This window comes from Corvus moneduloides, chromosome 19 (assembly GCF_009650955.1).
Source record: "Corvus moneduloides isolate bCorMon1 chromosome 19, bCorMon1.pri, whole genome shotgun sequence".
Classification (NCBI taxonomy): domain Eukaryota; kingdom Metazoa; phylum Chordata; class Aves; order Passeriformes; family Corvidae; genus Corvus; species Corvus moneduloides.
In genome coordinates, this window is record NC_045494.1 from 3963175 (window position 1) to 3981141 (window position 17967).

Consider the following 17967-nt stretch of genomic DNA (forward strand, 5'->3'; position numbering starts at 1 on the left):
GATTTTATTTTCTAGTAGAAAGTGAGCTACGTTGTCTGTCTACGAACTGCTTAGGCCAGGAAATTGGTATCTAAACATCATTGCTTTCTGTGCAGCTTGCTGGGACTTAGCACATTTGAGGGCTGAAAAATTCTTTAAAAATATGGTTAAGTTAGTCACAAAAAAGTCATACCTGGTACGCAGTCTCTGATGAGGACCTTTGAATAGACTGTGGAACATACCCTCATCGCTGCTAAAAGCCAGAATAACATAATTCATAATTGTGTTTTTGGTACAGATACACAGAAGAAGAATTAACATTACATCTGCAACGTGGTTACTAATGACATCTTCTGCATGGTATCATAGTGAGGCTGTTGAATTTGTTGCCATAGGATGGTTAGTTGTATTTTTTTTTATTTTTTCTCCCCCGCCTCAAAACAGTTTTAAAGTTATTTTAGTTTTTCCATATGTCTCGGTTTTGAAAGACAGGTGTCTGCTAAGGAAGGCAGAGGCCCCCGTTGAAGTGGCAGATATAACCCCTTTTCCCTCCAAGTTATTATATTTTGAAATCAAGGGCCTTTAGGCAAAGATGTGGGAAATAGGAATAACAGTTCTTTACTCTCTCTCTATATATATGTATATAACCAGTCAAACAAAACAACAACAACTATGGCAGTAACAGCAATCTCAAACCCAGTCCCAGCCTTTCGGCTGTCAGGCCCTTTCCCCTCGGGTGCAGTTCCGCTCGCAGCCGGCAGGGGCGCTGGCGGCTCCCGGTGAGCAGGGCAGGTGCGATGGTTCCCCCGCGGCTGCAGGGGGCGCTCCGGAGCGAGCTCGGGGAGCATGCGGCTCTGGTGCCCTGGGATCCCGGGAAGGGATGGGACAAAGAAGCTTCACAAACGCCTGGGCAGCCGATCCCGGACTCTCAGGAACAGCAGGCTGGAACGGCAGGCTGGAACGGCAGGCTGGAGCAGCAGGCTAGAACGGCAGGCTGGAGCGGCAGGGACGAACGCAAATCCCGGGTGGCAGACGAGATGTATCCAGATGGGAAAAACCTACGGAGGCCCAGGCAGGCAGGGCGAGCAGGGCTACAGCGTAGCGAAAGCTCGAAGCAGCAGCGGAGCAGGGCAGCCACAGCTCGGTCTCCAGCAGGGCAGGGAAAAGCGGCTTTTGGGATCCCGGCGTTGTTTCCAGCAGGAAGAAAGAACGGCCAAAAAGAAAGAAGCAGCAGCTCCTTTCTCTGCAGCTTCTCTCTCCGGACGCTCAGAGCGAACTGACCCCACACCCAGGTGTAGACAAAGGAGTAGCCAGGCCTGCCCCACTCCCCTTTTTGTTTTTCTTAAGTACAGCTATTTGTCCCCTAGCAACATGCATATGGGAGAAAATTCCTTTAACAGGAAAAAACTAAGACTAAACTAAAACCCCAACATTATCCACACCAAATTTTTTCCCATACTAACATGTTACATGAAACTTAACTTTTTTAACCATATAAATCTATGCATTACCCAAATTATATACAAATATACATGCTGATACTGATACAAGTACAGAGCCATGGGTAGTTCACCCTAAAACAAGGTCCCCTTGAGGTAAGCATCGGGTCTCTCCATCCTTTTGCATCACCCACCAGGTGCAACCTGGTCCCTGAGCAAAAACAACCCCACGGATGGGTTTGTCTTTGCTCAAGGCAGACTTTACCCAAACAGTTTTTCCAAGCATACCTCTCATGTGCACCACTGGAACCTTATCTCCATCTGTTGTTTGTAGGGGTTCGGATTGGGCAGGGCCTGCTCGGCTGGTGGAGCCTCGGGTGTTAACTAACCAGGTGGCTCTTGCTAAATGCACCTCCCAGTTTTTGAAAGTCCCCCCACCCAGTGCCTTCAAGGTGGTTTTAAGCAGTCCATTACACCGCTCAACCTTCCCAGCTGCTGGTGCATGGTAAGGGATGTGGTACACCCACTCAATGCCATGTTCTCTAGCCCAGGTGTTTATAAGGCTGTTCTTGAAATGAGTCCCATTGTCAGACTCGATTCTCTCAGGGGTGCCATGCCTCCAAAGGACTTGCTTTTCCAGGCCCAGGATGGTGTTCCGGGCAGTAGCATGAGGCACAGGATAGGTCTCCAGCCACCCAGTGGTGCCTTCTACCATTGTGATCACATAGCTCTTGCCTTGGCGTGTTTGAGACAGTGTGATGTAATCAATCTGCCAGGCCTCCCCATACTTGTATTTGGACCATCGCCCACCATACCACAGAGGCTTCACCCGCTTGGCCTGCTTGATCGCAGCGCATGTCTCACAATCATGGATAACCTGGGAGATACTGTCCATGGTTAGATCCACCCCTCGGTCTCGTGCCCATTTATAGGTGGCATCTCTGCCCTGATGACCTGAGGCATCATGGGCCCATCGAGCTAGGAACAGTTCTCCTTTATGTTGCCAATCCAAGTCTATCTGGGACACCTCTATTTTCGCAGCCTGATCTACCTGTTTGTTGTTACGATGTTCTTCATTAGCCTGGCTCTTGGGGATGTGAGCATCTACATGACGGACCTTCACGGATAGCTTCTCTACCCGAGTGGCAATGTCTTTCCACTCTTCAGCAGCCCAGATTGGTTTTCCTCTGCGCTGCCAGTTTGCCTTTTTCCACCTTTCCAGCCAACCCCACAGAGCATTGGCTACCATCCATGAATCAGTGTAGAGGTAGAGCTTTGGCCACTTCTCTCTTTCAGCTATGTCCAGAGCTAATTGGACAGCTTTGAGCTCAGCGAATTGGCTCGATCCACCTTCTCCTTCAGTAGCCTGTGCAACTTGTCGTGTGGGGCTCCATACAGCGGCTTTCCATTTCCGGCTAGCGCCTACAATTCGGCAGGAACCATCAGTGAAGAGGGCGTATTGTCTTTCACTCTCTGGTAGCTCGTTATATGGTGGGGCTTCTTCGGCACGTGTCACCTGCTCCTCTTCTTCTTCAGAAGATAACCCAAAAGTCTCACCTTCCGGCCAGTTCGTAATTATTTCCAAGATCCCAGGGCGACTTGGGTTTCCAATTCGGGCGCGCTGCGTGATGAGGGCAATCCATTTGCTCCAAGTAGCGTCGGTGGCGTGATGCGTGGAGGGAACCTTTCCTCTGAACATCCACCCCAGCATCGGTAGTCAGGGTGCCAGGAGGAGTTGTGCCTCTGTGCCGATTACTTCTGAGGCAGCCTGGACTCCTTCATAAGCTGCCAGGATTTCCTTCTCTGTGGGAGTGTAGTTGGCTTCAGATCCTCTGTAGCTTCGGCTCCAGAATCCCAGTGGTCGGCCCCAAGTCTCACCAGGCACCTTCTGCCAGAGGCTCCAGGACAGGCCATTGTTCCCGGCTGCAGAGTAGAGCACGTTCTTCACCTCTGGTCCTGTCCTGACTGGGCCAAGGGCTACGGCGTGAGCAATTTCCTGTTTGATCTGGGTGAAGGCTTGCTGCTGTTCAGGGCCCCAGTGGAAATCGTTCTTCTTGCAGGTAACCAGGTAGAGAGGACTCACGATCTGGCTGTACTCGGGAATGTGCATCCTCCAGAAACCTATAGCGCCTAGGAAAGCTTGTGTTTCCTTTTTGTTGGTCGGTGGAGACATCGCTGTGATCTTATTGATGACCTCAGTGGGAATCTGACGTCATCCATCTTGCCACTTTACTCCCAGGAACTGGATCTCTCGGGCAGGTCCCTTGACCTTGCTCTTCTTGATGGCAAAACCAGCTTGCAGGAGAATTTGAATTATTCTCTCTCCTTTCTCAAACACTTCGGTTGCAGTGTTCCCCCACACAATGATGTCATCAATGTACTGCAGATGTTCTGGGGCCTCACTCTTTTCTAGTGCAGTCTGGATCAGTCCGTGGCAGATGGTGGGACTGTGCTTCCACCCCTGGGGCAGTCGGTTCCAGGTGTACTGCACGCCCCTCCAGGTGAAGGCAAACTGAGGCCTGCACTCTGCTGCCAGAGGAATGGAGAAGAATGCATTGGCAATGTCAATAGTGGCGTACCACTTTGCTGCTTTGGACTCCAGCTCGTACTGGAGCTCCAACATGTCAGGCACAGCAGCGCTCAGCGGTGGAGTCACTTCATTCAGGGCACGATAGTCCACAGTCAATCTCCATTCCCCGTCAGACTTGTGCACAGGCCAGATGGGGCTGTTGAAGGGTGAGTGGGTCTTGCTGACCACCCCTTGACTCTCCAGCTCGCGGATCATCTTGTGGATGGGGATCACAGCATCTCGATTTGTCCGATACTGCCGGCGGTGCACTGTCGAGGTGGCAATTGGCACTCGTTGCTCTTCCACTTTCAGGAGCCCAACTGCAGAAGGATTCTCAGATAGTCCAGGCAGGGTGTTCAATTGCTTAATGCCCTCTGCCTCCACAGCAGCAATCCCAAATGCCCACCTGAGTCCTTTTGGGTCTTTGTAGTAGCCATTCCGGAGGAAGTCTATGCCCAGAATACACGGGGCCTCTGGGCCGGTCACAATCGGATGCTTTTGCCACTCCTTCCCAGTCAGGCTCACCTCAGCTTCCAACAGGGTCAACTGCTGTGATCCCCCGGTCACCCCAGCGATGGATACAGGTTCTGCCCCCACATGTCCCGATGGCATTAAAGTACACTGTGCCCCAGTATCAACCAATGCATCATATTTTTGTGGCTCTGATGTGCCAGGCCATCGGATCCACACCGTCCAGAAAACTCGGTTCTCCCGTGCCTCTTCCTGGCTAGAGGCAGGGCCCCTCTAGCCCTGGTTATCATTCTTTCCCTGGGCGTACATGCTCGAGGTACCTTCAAGGGGATCTGACATATCATCCTCCCTTCTGTAATACCTGGCAGCTCGGTCACGGGAGGCTGAGGCTACTTTCACCTTAGCGGAACCCCCTCGGTTAGTGCCTCCCTCCTTGAGTTCACGCACCCGCGCTGCCAGGACAGAAGTGGGTTTCCCATCCCACCTTCTCATGTCTTCCCCATGCTCGCACAGGAAAAACCACAGCTCAGCTCGTGGGGTGTACCCTCTCTCTCTAGCAGGGGGACGACGGGCTCTGACTTGGGGGCCTGTGACTCGCACTGGTGCCACACTGACCCTCCTCATCTCCTCCCTCATCTCCTCCCTCATCTCCTCCCTCATTTCCTTCCTCATCTCCTTTATCTCCTCTTTGAGGTCCTGGACCACAGCAGAGACATGAGCTTTCAGTGGGCCATTGATCATGCTGTCATAATGCCTGAGCTTGTTGGCAACAGAGCCCACTGTTTCTCGGGTATTGTCAGCATCAATCGTTGCAATGAAGGTGGTGTATTGTGATGGCCCTAGCCTTGCCAGGTTCCACATCATCTGTCCTGTGCACCTGACCTTATCGGGGTCATTATCATGCTGTCCATCCTTCCCAAAGAGTACCTCTAATATTGCCACCTCTCTTAGCTGTTGGATCCCTTGCTCGAGTGTCTTCCACTGCATTCTATGATGATACTCCTGCATTCTTTCTTTGTGAATGAACCTTTCTCTCACACTCGTTAAGAGCCGTTCCCAGAGAGAGAGAGGCCCTGGCTCCCTCACAAATATCTGGTCCACACCTGGGTCCTGGGTCAACGATCCCAGATACCTTGCCTCACCACTATCCAGTTGCACACTTGTGCCCATAAGGTCCCAAACCCGAAGCAGCCAGGTGGTATAAGGCTCACGCCCCCTTCGCACAATGTCTTTTTGCATATTACGGAGACTGTCGTACAACAGGGACTCAGTGATGATTTCTGGCTCTGGCTCTCCTGCTGGTTGTGAGGGCCCTGGTTGCCCATCATCATGAACTGGTCGTACTGATTTGGTCTTACACTTCCTCCTTTGCACAGGGGCGACTGCTGCTGGCTGTGGTTGTCCTTGTGGTTCAGCTGAAGCCTGGACGGTTGTAACATCCGTGAGTTCCACTGCTGCACCATCAGACTCACCCTCTTTGGGGCAGGGAGAGGGTTTTTCACTAGCTGAGGAGGTGTATTCCCTTAGCAATTGGCACATCTCCTTGTGCACCTGGCCCATCTCCTGGCATATCTCCTGGCGCACCTGGCCCATCTCCTGGCATATCCCCTGGCGCACCTGACCCATCTCTTGGCACATCTCCTGCATCCCTTTTGCCAGTACCCCCACCCAATTTGGGTAGTCCATTTCTGAGGTGGACTGTTGGGTGGTATCAGTCTGTGGGGTGGGATCTCTAGTGTCTGGGGCTGTGGCAGGTTCTGGGGCAGGATCAGGCTCTGGGGTAGGAACTCTACTCTCTGGGGCCATGTCAGGTTCTGGGGCAGGATCTCTAGTCTCTGGGGCTGGTGTCCGGGTAGATATCCAAGCCAATCTCAACTTATCCTTGAGTGCTAAATAGAGTAGGCCTATCAGCAGCAGATGGTTAGTATTCAGAGGGAATTTAAACCCTTCGAAAATTGATGGGGTGGGCCCAAAGAACTGGTTGAGGGGTTGGGAGAAAACTTCCCCTGGTGTCATTTCCTCACAGAAGGTACCATTGTTAACATAACCCCAAAAACATGTGCTCAGTGTGTGATAGCTGTTTATCCATGTGCCCACATTCCGGAGGAAGTTAAAAACCAATGAATTCCTCACCTTCTCGACCCATAATGCAAGCTGGATAACAGCAATGGTAGCCTTAGTCAGAGGACCCATATTCAAGTAAGGAGCTGCAAAGGGGAAGAATATAGCCACGGCTACATGCCACCCGAACCAGGGTAAACTAGACCACATAGTGCTGCCTAACAAGGTTCCAATATCCAGCACACAAAATAAAGTTATCCAGGAACTGTTATTCCTTTTTCACCACTATCTCTTAATGCCCTCAGGCCGCACGTTGGGCGCCAAGATCTGTCTCGGTTTTGAAAGACAGGTGTCTGCTAAGGAAGGCAGAGGCCCCCCCTTGAAGTGGCAGATATAACCCCTTTTCCCTCCAAGTTATTATATTTTGAAATCAAGGGCCTTTAGGCAAAGATGTGGGAAATAGGAATAACAGTTCTTTACTCTCTCTCTATATATATGTATAAAACCAGTCAAACAAAACAACAACAACTATGGCAGTAACAGCAATCTCAAACCCAGTCCCAGCCTTTCGGCTGTCAGGCCCTTTCCCCTCGGGTGCAGTTCCGCTCGCAGCCGGCAGGGGCGCTGGCGGCTCCCGGTGAGCAGGGCAGGTGCGATGGTTCCCCCGCGGCTGCAGGGGGCGCTCCGGAGCGAGCTCGGGGAGCACGCGGCACTGGTGCCCTGGGATCCCGGGGAGGGATGGAACAAAGAAGCTTCACAAAGCCCTGGGGAGCCGATCCCGGACTCTCAGAAACAGCAGGCTGGAACGGCAGGCTGGAACGGCAGGCTAGAGCGGCAGGCTAGAACGGCAGGCTGGAGCGGCAGGGACGAACGCAAATCCCGGGTGGCAGACGAGATGTATCCAGATGGGAGAACCCCACGGAGGCCCAGGCAGGCAGGGCGAGCAGGGCTACAGCGTAGCGAAAGCTCGAAGCAGCAGCGGAGCAGGGCAGCCACAGCTCGGTCTCCAGCAGGGCAGGGAAAGCGGCTTTTGGGGTCCTGGCGTTGTTTCCAGCAGGAAGAAAGAACGGCCAAAAAGAAAGAAGCAGCAGCTCCTTTCTCTGCAGCTTCTCTCTCCGGACGCTCAGAGCGAACTGACCCCACACCCAGGTGTAGACAAAGGAGTAGCCAGGCCCGCCCCACTCCCCTTTTTGTTTTTCTTAAGTACAGCTATTTGTCCCCTAGCAACATGCATATGGGAGAAAATTCCTTTAACAGGAAAAAACTGAGACTAAACTAAAACCCCAACACCATAGTAACTAAGCAGTTTCATAAGCAATTTCAAGTATTTAAGCCCTGCCTCCACCCTGCAAAATCCCCTCAAAACATATTTGTGTGCATCAGATATTTTGATATTATAGCTTGAGGTTTTCACCTTTTTCCTCTTCTCTTCTAATAAAAAAGTTGATGTATTCTTCTTCTGGTTTAACAGGCTCTGGATTAAGGATGATGAACAGCAGTTAACTCACTTGCAAACAACTTGAATCAGACTTTGTTTTCTATAATCTTGAAACAAAGCAGTGAGATTCCATACTGAATATAAATCATGGAGCATCCATGGGCCTTATCAGAGCTCTTATCCCTGTCCTTGCAGGCTGAGACCTGGCACGAGCATCTGTACAGCACTGAGCTGATCCAGCAGGGCAGTGAGAATTCTATCTACTACATGAACAGGAAGGCAGGTTTGTTTGGAGATAGTTATTCCATTTTGATATTTAGAAATGGGAAACGTAAATGTCTTTGCTATTGGTTTATTTTGGGGGGTTCTTTTTCCCCTTGAAAAGAGACATTCCCCTAGAAGGAAGATGTAGAAACTTGCAAGTTCAGAGCATTGTGGCTGTCAGGTAGTGTCTTCATTATTGTGTGTTTTCTGCAATTCAAGTAGTAAAATGCCTTAATGTAGGTCAGTTGCTTTGTTGTCGTGTCATAATTTCAGTTTGAACTGACTTTGAGTCTTGCCAAGGTTAAGAAGGGTGGAATAAAGAACTAAAGTACTGAACAATTTTGAGTAGAATGCAGGAGCTATGCAAATTTTACTTTGCTACAACTTCATATAGCTCACTGTTGTCTGTTAGTAAATAGGCATTACACCCATTTGGGTTTTTTAATAGAACCTCAGTTCATTTAACCAGCTGCAGTTCTGGTTGTATGGCTGTCAGATGGTGCCAAATACGGATTCTGAGGGATTTCAAATAATGCCTCTGCCAGGAGGGTCAGTAGGTGTCCCCTTACAGGGATTTTGCAGTACCTGGAGAAACCTGCCTGACTGCAGTGGGTGACAGGAACTTACCTATCTCTGTGTATATGACTTCATTTTCAGACTCCTCTGCATTCACTGTTGAAGTAAAGCTAGTTGAGGGCCTGGTAGACTTAAATTTTTCTGCAAATTGTGAAAGAAAAACATGTGTGTATATACTTATATATATATATATAGAGAGAGAGATTTTTCTTAGACAGAAATAAACAGTTTCAATGTATTTGTAGTATTTTGAGATCTCAGGTAATGTTATTTTCACAATCAGAATTATTCTTTAACCAAGGGCGTTTGAATAGATTTCCCTTCCCAGTGAGGTCAAATTCCTTCCAGTGTTTTTGTGTATTACATTAGTTGTTGTTTTGCTTCCCCCACCGCACATCTTTCATCTAAAACACAGCTCAGAGATTTGGCCTTGTCAATGTCTTGATAAGCTGCCAGTGCTGCTTGAGAGGAGACTCAACAACATGTTAAAATACCAGGAGCTACTCTACTGATAACGTGATGTTTACACAGTAAAATATATTGACAACATGAATGACATTTGGAAAATGAAACAGACATTCAAATAACTCACTTGCTTTATACAAAGGAATTATGAAAAATGGGATTGCGAGAGCAAATCCTACTATGAGTAGTAGCAGGGTTAGCCCAAGAGAAATTATCAGGGGCTGAGAATGGCTTCTCTCTTCTGCCAAAAAGAAGAAGAAAAAAAAGTGTTCATGCAATGAAGTGTTGTTTCATATTTTAAGTATTTTCTGTAAATTGGGATCAAGACTCGAAATTTCTTTCAGCTTTTAGGTTAACTGGGGTTAATGTAACTGCTCAGGAGAGTCCCAAAGGCTCTGTGCCCCAGCAGAAGGAAGGCAGCTTGCTGGTGCCAGTAAGTTCTTTCATAGGACCAGAGAGAAAAATGAAACCAGACTCTTTCCAAGGTGGACCAGGGGTCTCTTGTAAAAGTGAGTCTTTCACAGACATCCTCCATGGTCACTTCAACTTCTACTGCTGTCTAGGATGCATGAAATTCTATGGTTTTGCATTAATTTAAAAAACTCAATTTTCTTTTTTTAATTTAAAAAATTATATTTTGAACATCACATTGCAGGAACAAAATATCAAGCTAAAAACTTCTATAGTTACAACATTCTGAATTTTGTGTGATCCCAGTCGGTCAACAGTAAGTAATCTCTTTTCATCCATACCTGCTAATGTAAAGTTGAAACCATTGCTGTATTTTGCATTATTGGGAAAACTGTTACTAGCTTTGCATTTATACGTTCCGTAGTCACTAAGGGAATCAATAAACAGAAAAATCACAGCTGCTTCCCTCTTCTGCATTGTCTTTTGGGGAGAAATGTTTTGTGATCCTTTGAAGAATAGATATGAGATGGGAAGAGATCCATTCTCCGAGAGACAGGACAGGGTCACGTTCTGGCCTTTCTTTGCCTGAGAGTTGGGTGAGCTCAGCACTGGTTTGGAAATTGGCTCTGTAGAAAGAAAACTGAAAAGTCTGAATCATTGAATACAGGACAAACTCCACACAAGGTTTGAAGTGAAGTGACAACACTGGCAAAAGACCAGAGCACAGAGGGATTGTGAGCCCAGGCAGGAGAGCACTGCCAGCTCTTGAGGTGAGAGCAGCAGTAAAGTTCAGCTCCTCAGTCAAGAGATGGCTGTGTGCCCCTGGAATAGCCAGTGCTGGGAAGGTGTATGGCAAGACGTACCTATAAGGGTGAAGATGAGGCTGTTGCTGTATTTTCCACCACTGGAGATGATGTACTCAGCTTTGCACTTGTATTCCCCCACGTCGCTGGCAGAGTTGATGGTCAGGGTGAACAGTGCGGGGGTCAAGTCTGACCTGTTTAAAGCAGATACCTGCTGGTTGTGCTTAAACAGTGTGTATCTGACAGGTGGAGATGCAGACTCAGAGAGGCAGGAGAGGGTCACATTCTGTTTCATCACCACGTTCAAAGCCCCCTGAACCAGTACAAGCTTGGGATTGGACAGCATCTCTGGAAGGAAAAAACTTCTGAGTGAGCTGACTGCACCTGTGACTCAAGAAACCCCCAGATTTTTCCCAAAATACATTGACAGCCAAGCTATGCTTATTTGTGTTGAAACAGGCCATTATACTTTTTCCACCTTGTCTCGGTTACCCCAACACACCTCTAATAGCAGGCAACTCAATTACTTTTCAAAACCAGAATGCAGCTTCCCACATGATGAAAAGTGCATGTGTTCATGCAAAAGAGGCACAGCCACACAAAGCCTATGGATGTGTTTAGATGAACCATCAACACCACTTTTGAACTACAGCAGCAATTAAAAAATTAGAGAAGTATAAAAGATAAATATTAGAGTATAGAGAAAGTAACCTTATATATTAATTGAGAGGTAGCATGTAAACCTGAAAGCAAAAGCAGTATTTTATTGTGGCTGTCTATAAACAGACTGAACTAACCCTGTGTAAGTAGATTGAACATTTGAATAGTAGCAGTAAGGGCCTTGATGGTCTCAAAATTTTGTTTCCTTTCATGATCTTACACAAATAAATTTGCAATAAACACTTGTCTTTTCATAGAAAATGGTACTGAACTAGTCATGACTAAAATAAATTACAATATTTCCATGGGGAAAAAAATGTTTTAACAACTTAAAGAAATTTTGACTTTAAATACAGGTCAGCAAAGAGACAGTTAACTTCGTATAGAAACTTTTAAACTGGCTCACGGAGAGGCAAAAGATTTAATTTTGCATGAAATTTTTGGACATTTTTAAATCCCTCCCCCATTTTTTTGGATAGCAGTCAATCTCAGCACTGCAAAATCAACAAAAGAGAACCTACCTTTGCCATTTGCAGTAGTTTTCTGTATCTGCTGAGACATTTGAGCTAAGACAAGAAAAAGAAAAGCTTTCAGACAAGAAACAATGGTTTTGGTTTAGAAAGATTTGTAGTACGAAAGAAGCATGTCCTTGGCTTACGGTAGGAAAACAGCAGAACTGTGAGAAAATACATTTTCTAGATACTGAGCAAGAGAGCTGGTGGAGTTACATGACAGAGATCTTCCTTTTGAAGGTGATGGAGGAGGGGCTTTAGGACTTGAGGAAGTTCTAAATACAGAAACTGCTGATCAGTGCTGATCTTTACTCATGTTTCTGTAGAGAATTTTGTCATATTCCACATATGTTAGCCTATGGCAGGCAGAGTAGTGGTCAGAGAGAGGAGCAGTAGTGTGGAGCAGCAGTTTGGGATACAGGTAAATGTTGTGTACAGTTGTCCTAAGACGTGGCTGATGTGAGCAGCAGTTTCCCCCGTGAGTTGTGTGGTAGAGCCATCCTGCCATGCACTGCAGGACCAGGGAATCACTGAGGGTGGAAAAAACCTCTAAGAGCATCAAGTCCAACCATTCCCCCGGCACTGCCAGCTCCACCACTAAACCATGTCCCCAAGTGCCACATCTGCATGTTTTTAAATCCCTCTAGGTGACTCCACCACTTCCCAGGGCAACCTGTGCCAATGTCTGACAACCTTTTCCATTAAGAAATTTTTCCTAATATCCAATCTAAACCTCCTCCAGTGCAACTTGAGGCTGATTCCTCTTGTCCTATCATTTGTTACTTGGGAAGAGAGACCAACCCCCACCTTTCTCCTTTTGGGTAGTTTTTCTAGCATTGTTCTTGTAGGGGAATGAATGAGATCACTGATCCATATCAAAGAGACACAGATTTGCTACAGATAGTACAAGTGATAATATAGCTGAGACTAAGGAAGTACATGGTACTGGGTGGGTTTTTAGCAGCAGTATAATTTTTAAAAAACAGTCAAAAAAAGTATCAAATCTATAGAAGTTTTAAGATGCTAATAAGTATTTATAGCTAACTAGCTAGTTCAGAAAATATTTTGGTTGAACTTCAAATATTAAGCTGTGAGGAAGAGAGATCTTATGCTAGAAAGTACGAATCTCATAAAGAACTTGAGTTCAACTCTACTGCATAAACAAACTTGATGACTAATTTGATGAAGTAATCAGTAATGCAAAGCTACATAATGACAGTCTTGGCAAGCAGATGTTCATTACTCTGGGCAAAGTAAATGTAATCATCAGCCATGCACGGGCAATGCCTTCTGCAGGACTCCAGGCCCTGTTGTACAATTGCTTACACAGAAGACGACTTAACAGTGATCCTTGTCTTATTTCTTATTTCTTTCTTTCCACTTTCTGAAGGCAACAAGACATAGCCCTGCAGTCCTTCCCTGAGTTATACAGAATCCCTACCAAATCCTTGGCTGGTGCAGCATTGCAAAATTTCCTTACAGAACTTTGTGTGCACTTCCTTTTTGTTTTTTTTTAATTTTGGTGGAGGTTTACTTCTTTGGGTTTGTTTTCTTTTAAAATTTCTTTTAAGGCTATCTCCACCCTCCCCTCAGAAATGTTTCTGATGTGGGAATGCTGTCAGCAAACCGCAAGAGCGGCACATCTTTTCCCAGCTGTCAGGAAGCATGTGTGAAAGTGCAGCTGTTGTGGGGAGGATGGGGGTGTTTGTACATTTGGCTGTTGTGGGAGCCTGCTCTAGTCAGAAACCCTCACAAACAGCCCTCAGGAGCCCTGGCTGGTGATGCTCACCTGCAACCCAATGTTTTTTCTAAGAAGCTGCTTCATTTTGTGTGTGGGTAAAGGGGAATAGTTACACAGTGAACGAGCTGTGAATCTGGCCACACCTTCTAAAAAATAAAAGTTTAGGTGTTAGCAGAATCTCTCATGTACAGCAGCTTTAATGGTGTGTAGCCTCAGGATACACAGTCTGTGTCTCCGGGGAAGACAAGTGCTGGTCCAAACCCCTGGTTTCTGTTTGAAAGTGAGAAGTTTGCTTCCATGTGGATTGTTTTTCAGGCAGAGCTGGCTGTTGCCTTTGGACTAAGAGGATGTTGGTTTTTTCAGCATGTGTACAGAGAGTTTTATAGCAGCAGTAAGATACTGTGTGAGCTTGGAGTTCCCTTTTTATTAGATTTGCAAATTTCCTGCCTGGAATTAATGTGGTTGTACATGTAAGGAGAACTGAATAGATTTGACAAAGAATAATGAGCAGAACATTGCAGAACAGAACAGAAGTCATCCAGCCAAAACAAGTAAGTTAAAAAGTCAGAAAGGGAAATATGTATCACTTGGTGCTGTGACAATATTCTGCCTCAAGTGAGCAGGTGGAAGGGAATAAGCCAAACTGAGCTCTCATTCACAAATTCAGTTCTTTAACTTGAGGATGAAAAGAGTCTGATAGTGTTCTGTAGTAAGGCTCTGATGGCTTCACACTATGTCTGTTCTGTCACAGGCTTCCAAGGAAATTCGTGTGTTTCAGCAGAATTATAAGAATTATTACATATAGTTATTCCCAGTCCCAGTTTCTCATCCTGAGAGGTCCTGCATTCTGGAGGAGCATCTGCTGCAGTGGATGTCTGCAGAAGGTTTGCCAGAAATCACATGTACTGACAGTTATGTCTGGTGATGAATTAAATCACTGCTTCTGTTTTGTCTGTGCAAAAAGGTTTTACTGATATAGGCAGGTCACTGAATACTGGATTTTCACACTCCAAAAAGGCTGTGGGGGCAAGTCTGCTGTTTACTTCAAGTACATGGAGTTTGATTGTGAGAGAATTGTTTTTCTGGAGGACAAGTAAGAGAAGAAGAGGAAAGGATCTCTTCTCTATGCATATTTAAGGTAGCTTTAAATTTCTTGCAGTAATCCTCTGGTTATGAATGAGAATTTTGACATAGTGAATGGTTTTCAATTGATTGCAGATTGCAAAGAACATGTCAGCAGGTGAAAGGAACTTTCGTGTACCCAGTTTGATTAACCTAGCACATCCCAAATCCCCCAAAGATGAAATATTTTAAAATGGTATATTTGTCCTCTGAATCATCTCCCAACAATGGAGAAGAAAGAAAGAAAGAAAGAAAGAAGAAAGAAAGAAAGAAAGAAAGAAAGAAAGAAAGAAAGAAAGAAAGAAAGAAAGAAAGAAAGAAAGAAAGAAAGAAATGTGATGAAACTTCAAAAACTGGGGTTACTAATGCATTTCTCTTGGGATAATTTCAAACATCACTGCATGGAAAGTGTTCCAGACAAATGTTTTCAGGAATTGCTGTAAGAATGCAATATAGAGTACTCTGTTAGCTTAATCACTCAGATTATTCATAGATGTAATTTAAACTTTTTTCTGGTTCCTAACCTCTGATAAAAGTTAAACTTTCTTTTCCTACAATACTTAACATATTGAATGAAAAAACTGTTTTAAAAAGAACACATATGCCAGGACTGACTATATGTATTTTTCAGCCTTTTTCAAGCCTCTCTTGGTGTACTTGAGGTGTATCTGAGGAGTATCTGCCCCTCTGTGCAGTCAGCACCAGCAGTTACATGAGGAGCAGCAGTGGCTGGCTGGCTGTAGGCACCTGCAGCAGATCAGGAGCAAATAAATTCTGCCTCTTGGTTTGTACAGACTGCTGAAAGATTTTCTGTCAACTTGGATCAGCTCGTTGAGTCACTACCAACTGAATTTTACTCACGAAACCGATGTGGAATAATGCTTGGGGAATCATCAAGCAATTTTGAAATAATGGTAAGAGAAGGAAAAGTATTTCCAGGATTAATTCCCTCTGCAGCCAGAAGTTACTGACCTCTCCTCTGTCACTGTTCGTACTCTGATGAATGTTGCTGCAGAGCTTGAGGCTGTTCTCCAGCTGCAACTGGAAATGCTGGATGTTAAGCAAAACGTACACTGGTACCCTGCCAGTAAAGGGCACTGTGTGACAGTGACAGGGTGTGATGTGTGTTTCTGAACGGAGGAACTTTAATCCAGTAGCAGAGAGGAGCTAAAAATGTCCTTGAGGAGCTGAATCAGTCACATGCTACTGGCACAGAGAAGGTTTGAGGTGTTACCACACACCATGATCATAATTAGTCATCAATTGATTTCACATCTCTGAAAGAAGAAATTTCACTCATTTGTCTGAATGAATTTCTAAGGTATATGGAAGTGTGTGCTACCTGAAATATAAGTCAAGACAGATTTCTAGTGCTCTTTTCACTGTTGCACTGTATCAGTAAGGAAGCGTAAAACCAAATAGTAATAATTAGCTCCTGTTGTATTAAATGTAAAAATTCCAGGGTGAAAGCCTCAGTGATATTCTGTCATTTTCAGCCTTCTGTTTCCTTTAGTTACTTTTCCAGGTTTAATTTTTGTTGCCATTTGGAGGAGGTGTTGGATATCAGTCATCCTTCGTTTAATTGTGAAAGGGAGCAGTGAGGGAAGCCCAGTGTGCTTCATTGCCATGCTCATCTCCCAGCAGATGGTGCCATTGTGAAATGTAATTTATACCCGGACAAACTGGACAATCTAGAGTTTCTTTAAATTGTAAATTGTAGAACTTCCAGACTCCTCAAAAAAAGGCAATGTTAATTTCTTTAATGTTCTTGTAAATATTCAAATCCATGGAGAAAAATTAATTTTTTATTCTTCTCTAGGGAGGTATAAAGAGATGCTTTTAAAACAAAAATAATTGATGCAAATGTCCCACTTTCAAGAGAAGACAATATGCCCTGAAAATGTATGTAGAAAGAGCTTGTTTCATTCCCAGCTTACCAGGGATTTGTCTAGACTTGTGAGAGCAACAATATTTGTTATAGTTTTATTATCTGAGAGTATACTGAAACAAGAATTGATAAGTAAGCAAAACAGTTCACAGTTGTAAGAAATCAAAGCAGTTAAACCATTGTATGTGTCAGGAATCATGGGATTAGAAATCAGAGCTGCTTTTCTGTTCTTCATTTAGTTACTGGAAAACTTGTGTTGACTTCAGTATAGATGGACACAGATTTCTGAATTTTTTAAAATTTTAAAATAAAAGTTAGAAAAATCCTAAAAATTTGTAGATACACCTCTGTAGCAATTAACTGTATTTAAAATCAGTGAATTTACAAAAGAAATTATGTGGAACCTCCATTATGAGGGACAAGATTTCTGAGCCCAAAAAAGTTTTATCAGTAAATCAGTGCGATTGAACTTGAAGGCAACACACATGAAGCCTTCATCTTTTCTGAAGAAAGTGAAACTGCCATCAGGAATGGGCATTTGAGACCGGGAGACCAAGTTTAAGGGCCCCAAAAGATTGGCTGGAGTTGGGGTGTGAGGATGTGAGATGTCCGTGCTGGAGGTCGGCACTGTGCTTGCTCGTTACTGAGAGCACATGAAAACAAACAACTGAAATGTGCTGGGAACTCCGAGCTCCCTTTCCTGTCGTAAGGGACTGGCTGAAAACGCTCTTCTTGCCGAGGGAAAGATTTGAAAATCTTATTCAGCATTTTTCCCTTAGTTAGGGAAATAGACTTTGCCTCTCATTTCAGCAAAGCTCTGTTCAGTTGCCAGAGCTGGTGGCTTTTAGGAAATGTCACATGTGAGCAAGTAGCAGAGGATCCAGCCAGTAGAAGCAGGGATTGTGAATTCCCAGGTGAGGTTTACTGTGTAAGGGTCCAATTCATTGGCAGTAGATTAAATGTGATTATTCCCATGGGTTTCAAAGGGCATTCAGTTAGATTATAATGGTTATTCTGGCTGCTTCAAAGGCGTGTTGCATTTCTGAGGTCAGCCTTGCTTTTCCCACAGATATGACAGAGATTGAATAGAATTCTTTATATGATGTATACTAGAATAAATTTGATCTTATGTAATTCAGAAATATGTATCTTGAGAGATTACAATAAAATGGCTGTTAGGAAAATATGCAGTTGTATTACTGGCACAGGTACTTTAAGCTGCATCCTTTAGGTCAATGCGGTTTCCAGTTTAACCATGGAAGATGGTCTTAAGATGTTGTGTGTTTGAAATGTTTTTCTCTCAAGTTTCATGTTATTTTGGCCTAAATTCCTGCAGTAGAATTTAATTACTGGGTTTTGGTCAATAACAGATTGTTTTCCATGACAATGTTGAGGCTTGTCAGGAATATGACAGTTTAATCAGTCCGTAGAATCTTGTGGAATGGACTTCACTTGGGAGTGACGTCTGGCAACAGCCTCAGGTTTTGGCACCATTAAACCTTAATCCTGAGCTAAAGCTGGCCTTTCCACCTGAGTCTGAAACTAGCCTGGCTCTGACCTGAGCCCTG

General features: G+C 45.1%; 1 protein-coding gene across 3 annotated transcripts; it reads right to left on the reverse strand.

Annotated features, from left to right (window-relative positions):
* Positions 1-7738: 7738 nt before the first annotated feature.
* MILR1 (mast cell immunoglobulin like receptor 1) lies at positions 7739-11944 on the reverse strand. Of its 3 annotated transcripts, none has more exons than XM_032128927.1 (7): positions 11795-11944; positions 11658-11702; positions 10537-10824; positions 10015-10299; positions 9390-9503; positions 8849-8938; positions 7739-7993 (listed from the first exon to the last, which is right to left on the reverse strand). In XM_032128927.1, the coding sequence occupies exons 1-7, from the start codon at positions 11826-11828 to the stop codon at positions 7914-7916; spliced, it is 936 nt and encodes a 311-aa protein (XP_031984818.1). In that variant the 5' UTR covers positions 11829-11944; the 3' UTR covers positions 7739-7913. The 3 variants fall into 3 exon arrangements, with proteins under 3 accessions (XP_031984818.1, XP_031984820.1, XP_031984819.1); XM_032128928.1 differs by lacking the exon at positions 7739-7993 and adding an exon at positions 8297-8428; XM_032128929.1 differs by lacking the exon at positions 9390-9503 and having other exon boundaries at positions 11795-11939.
* Between the last annotated feature and the right edge of the window lie 6023 nt (positions 11945-17967).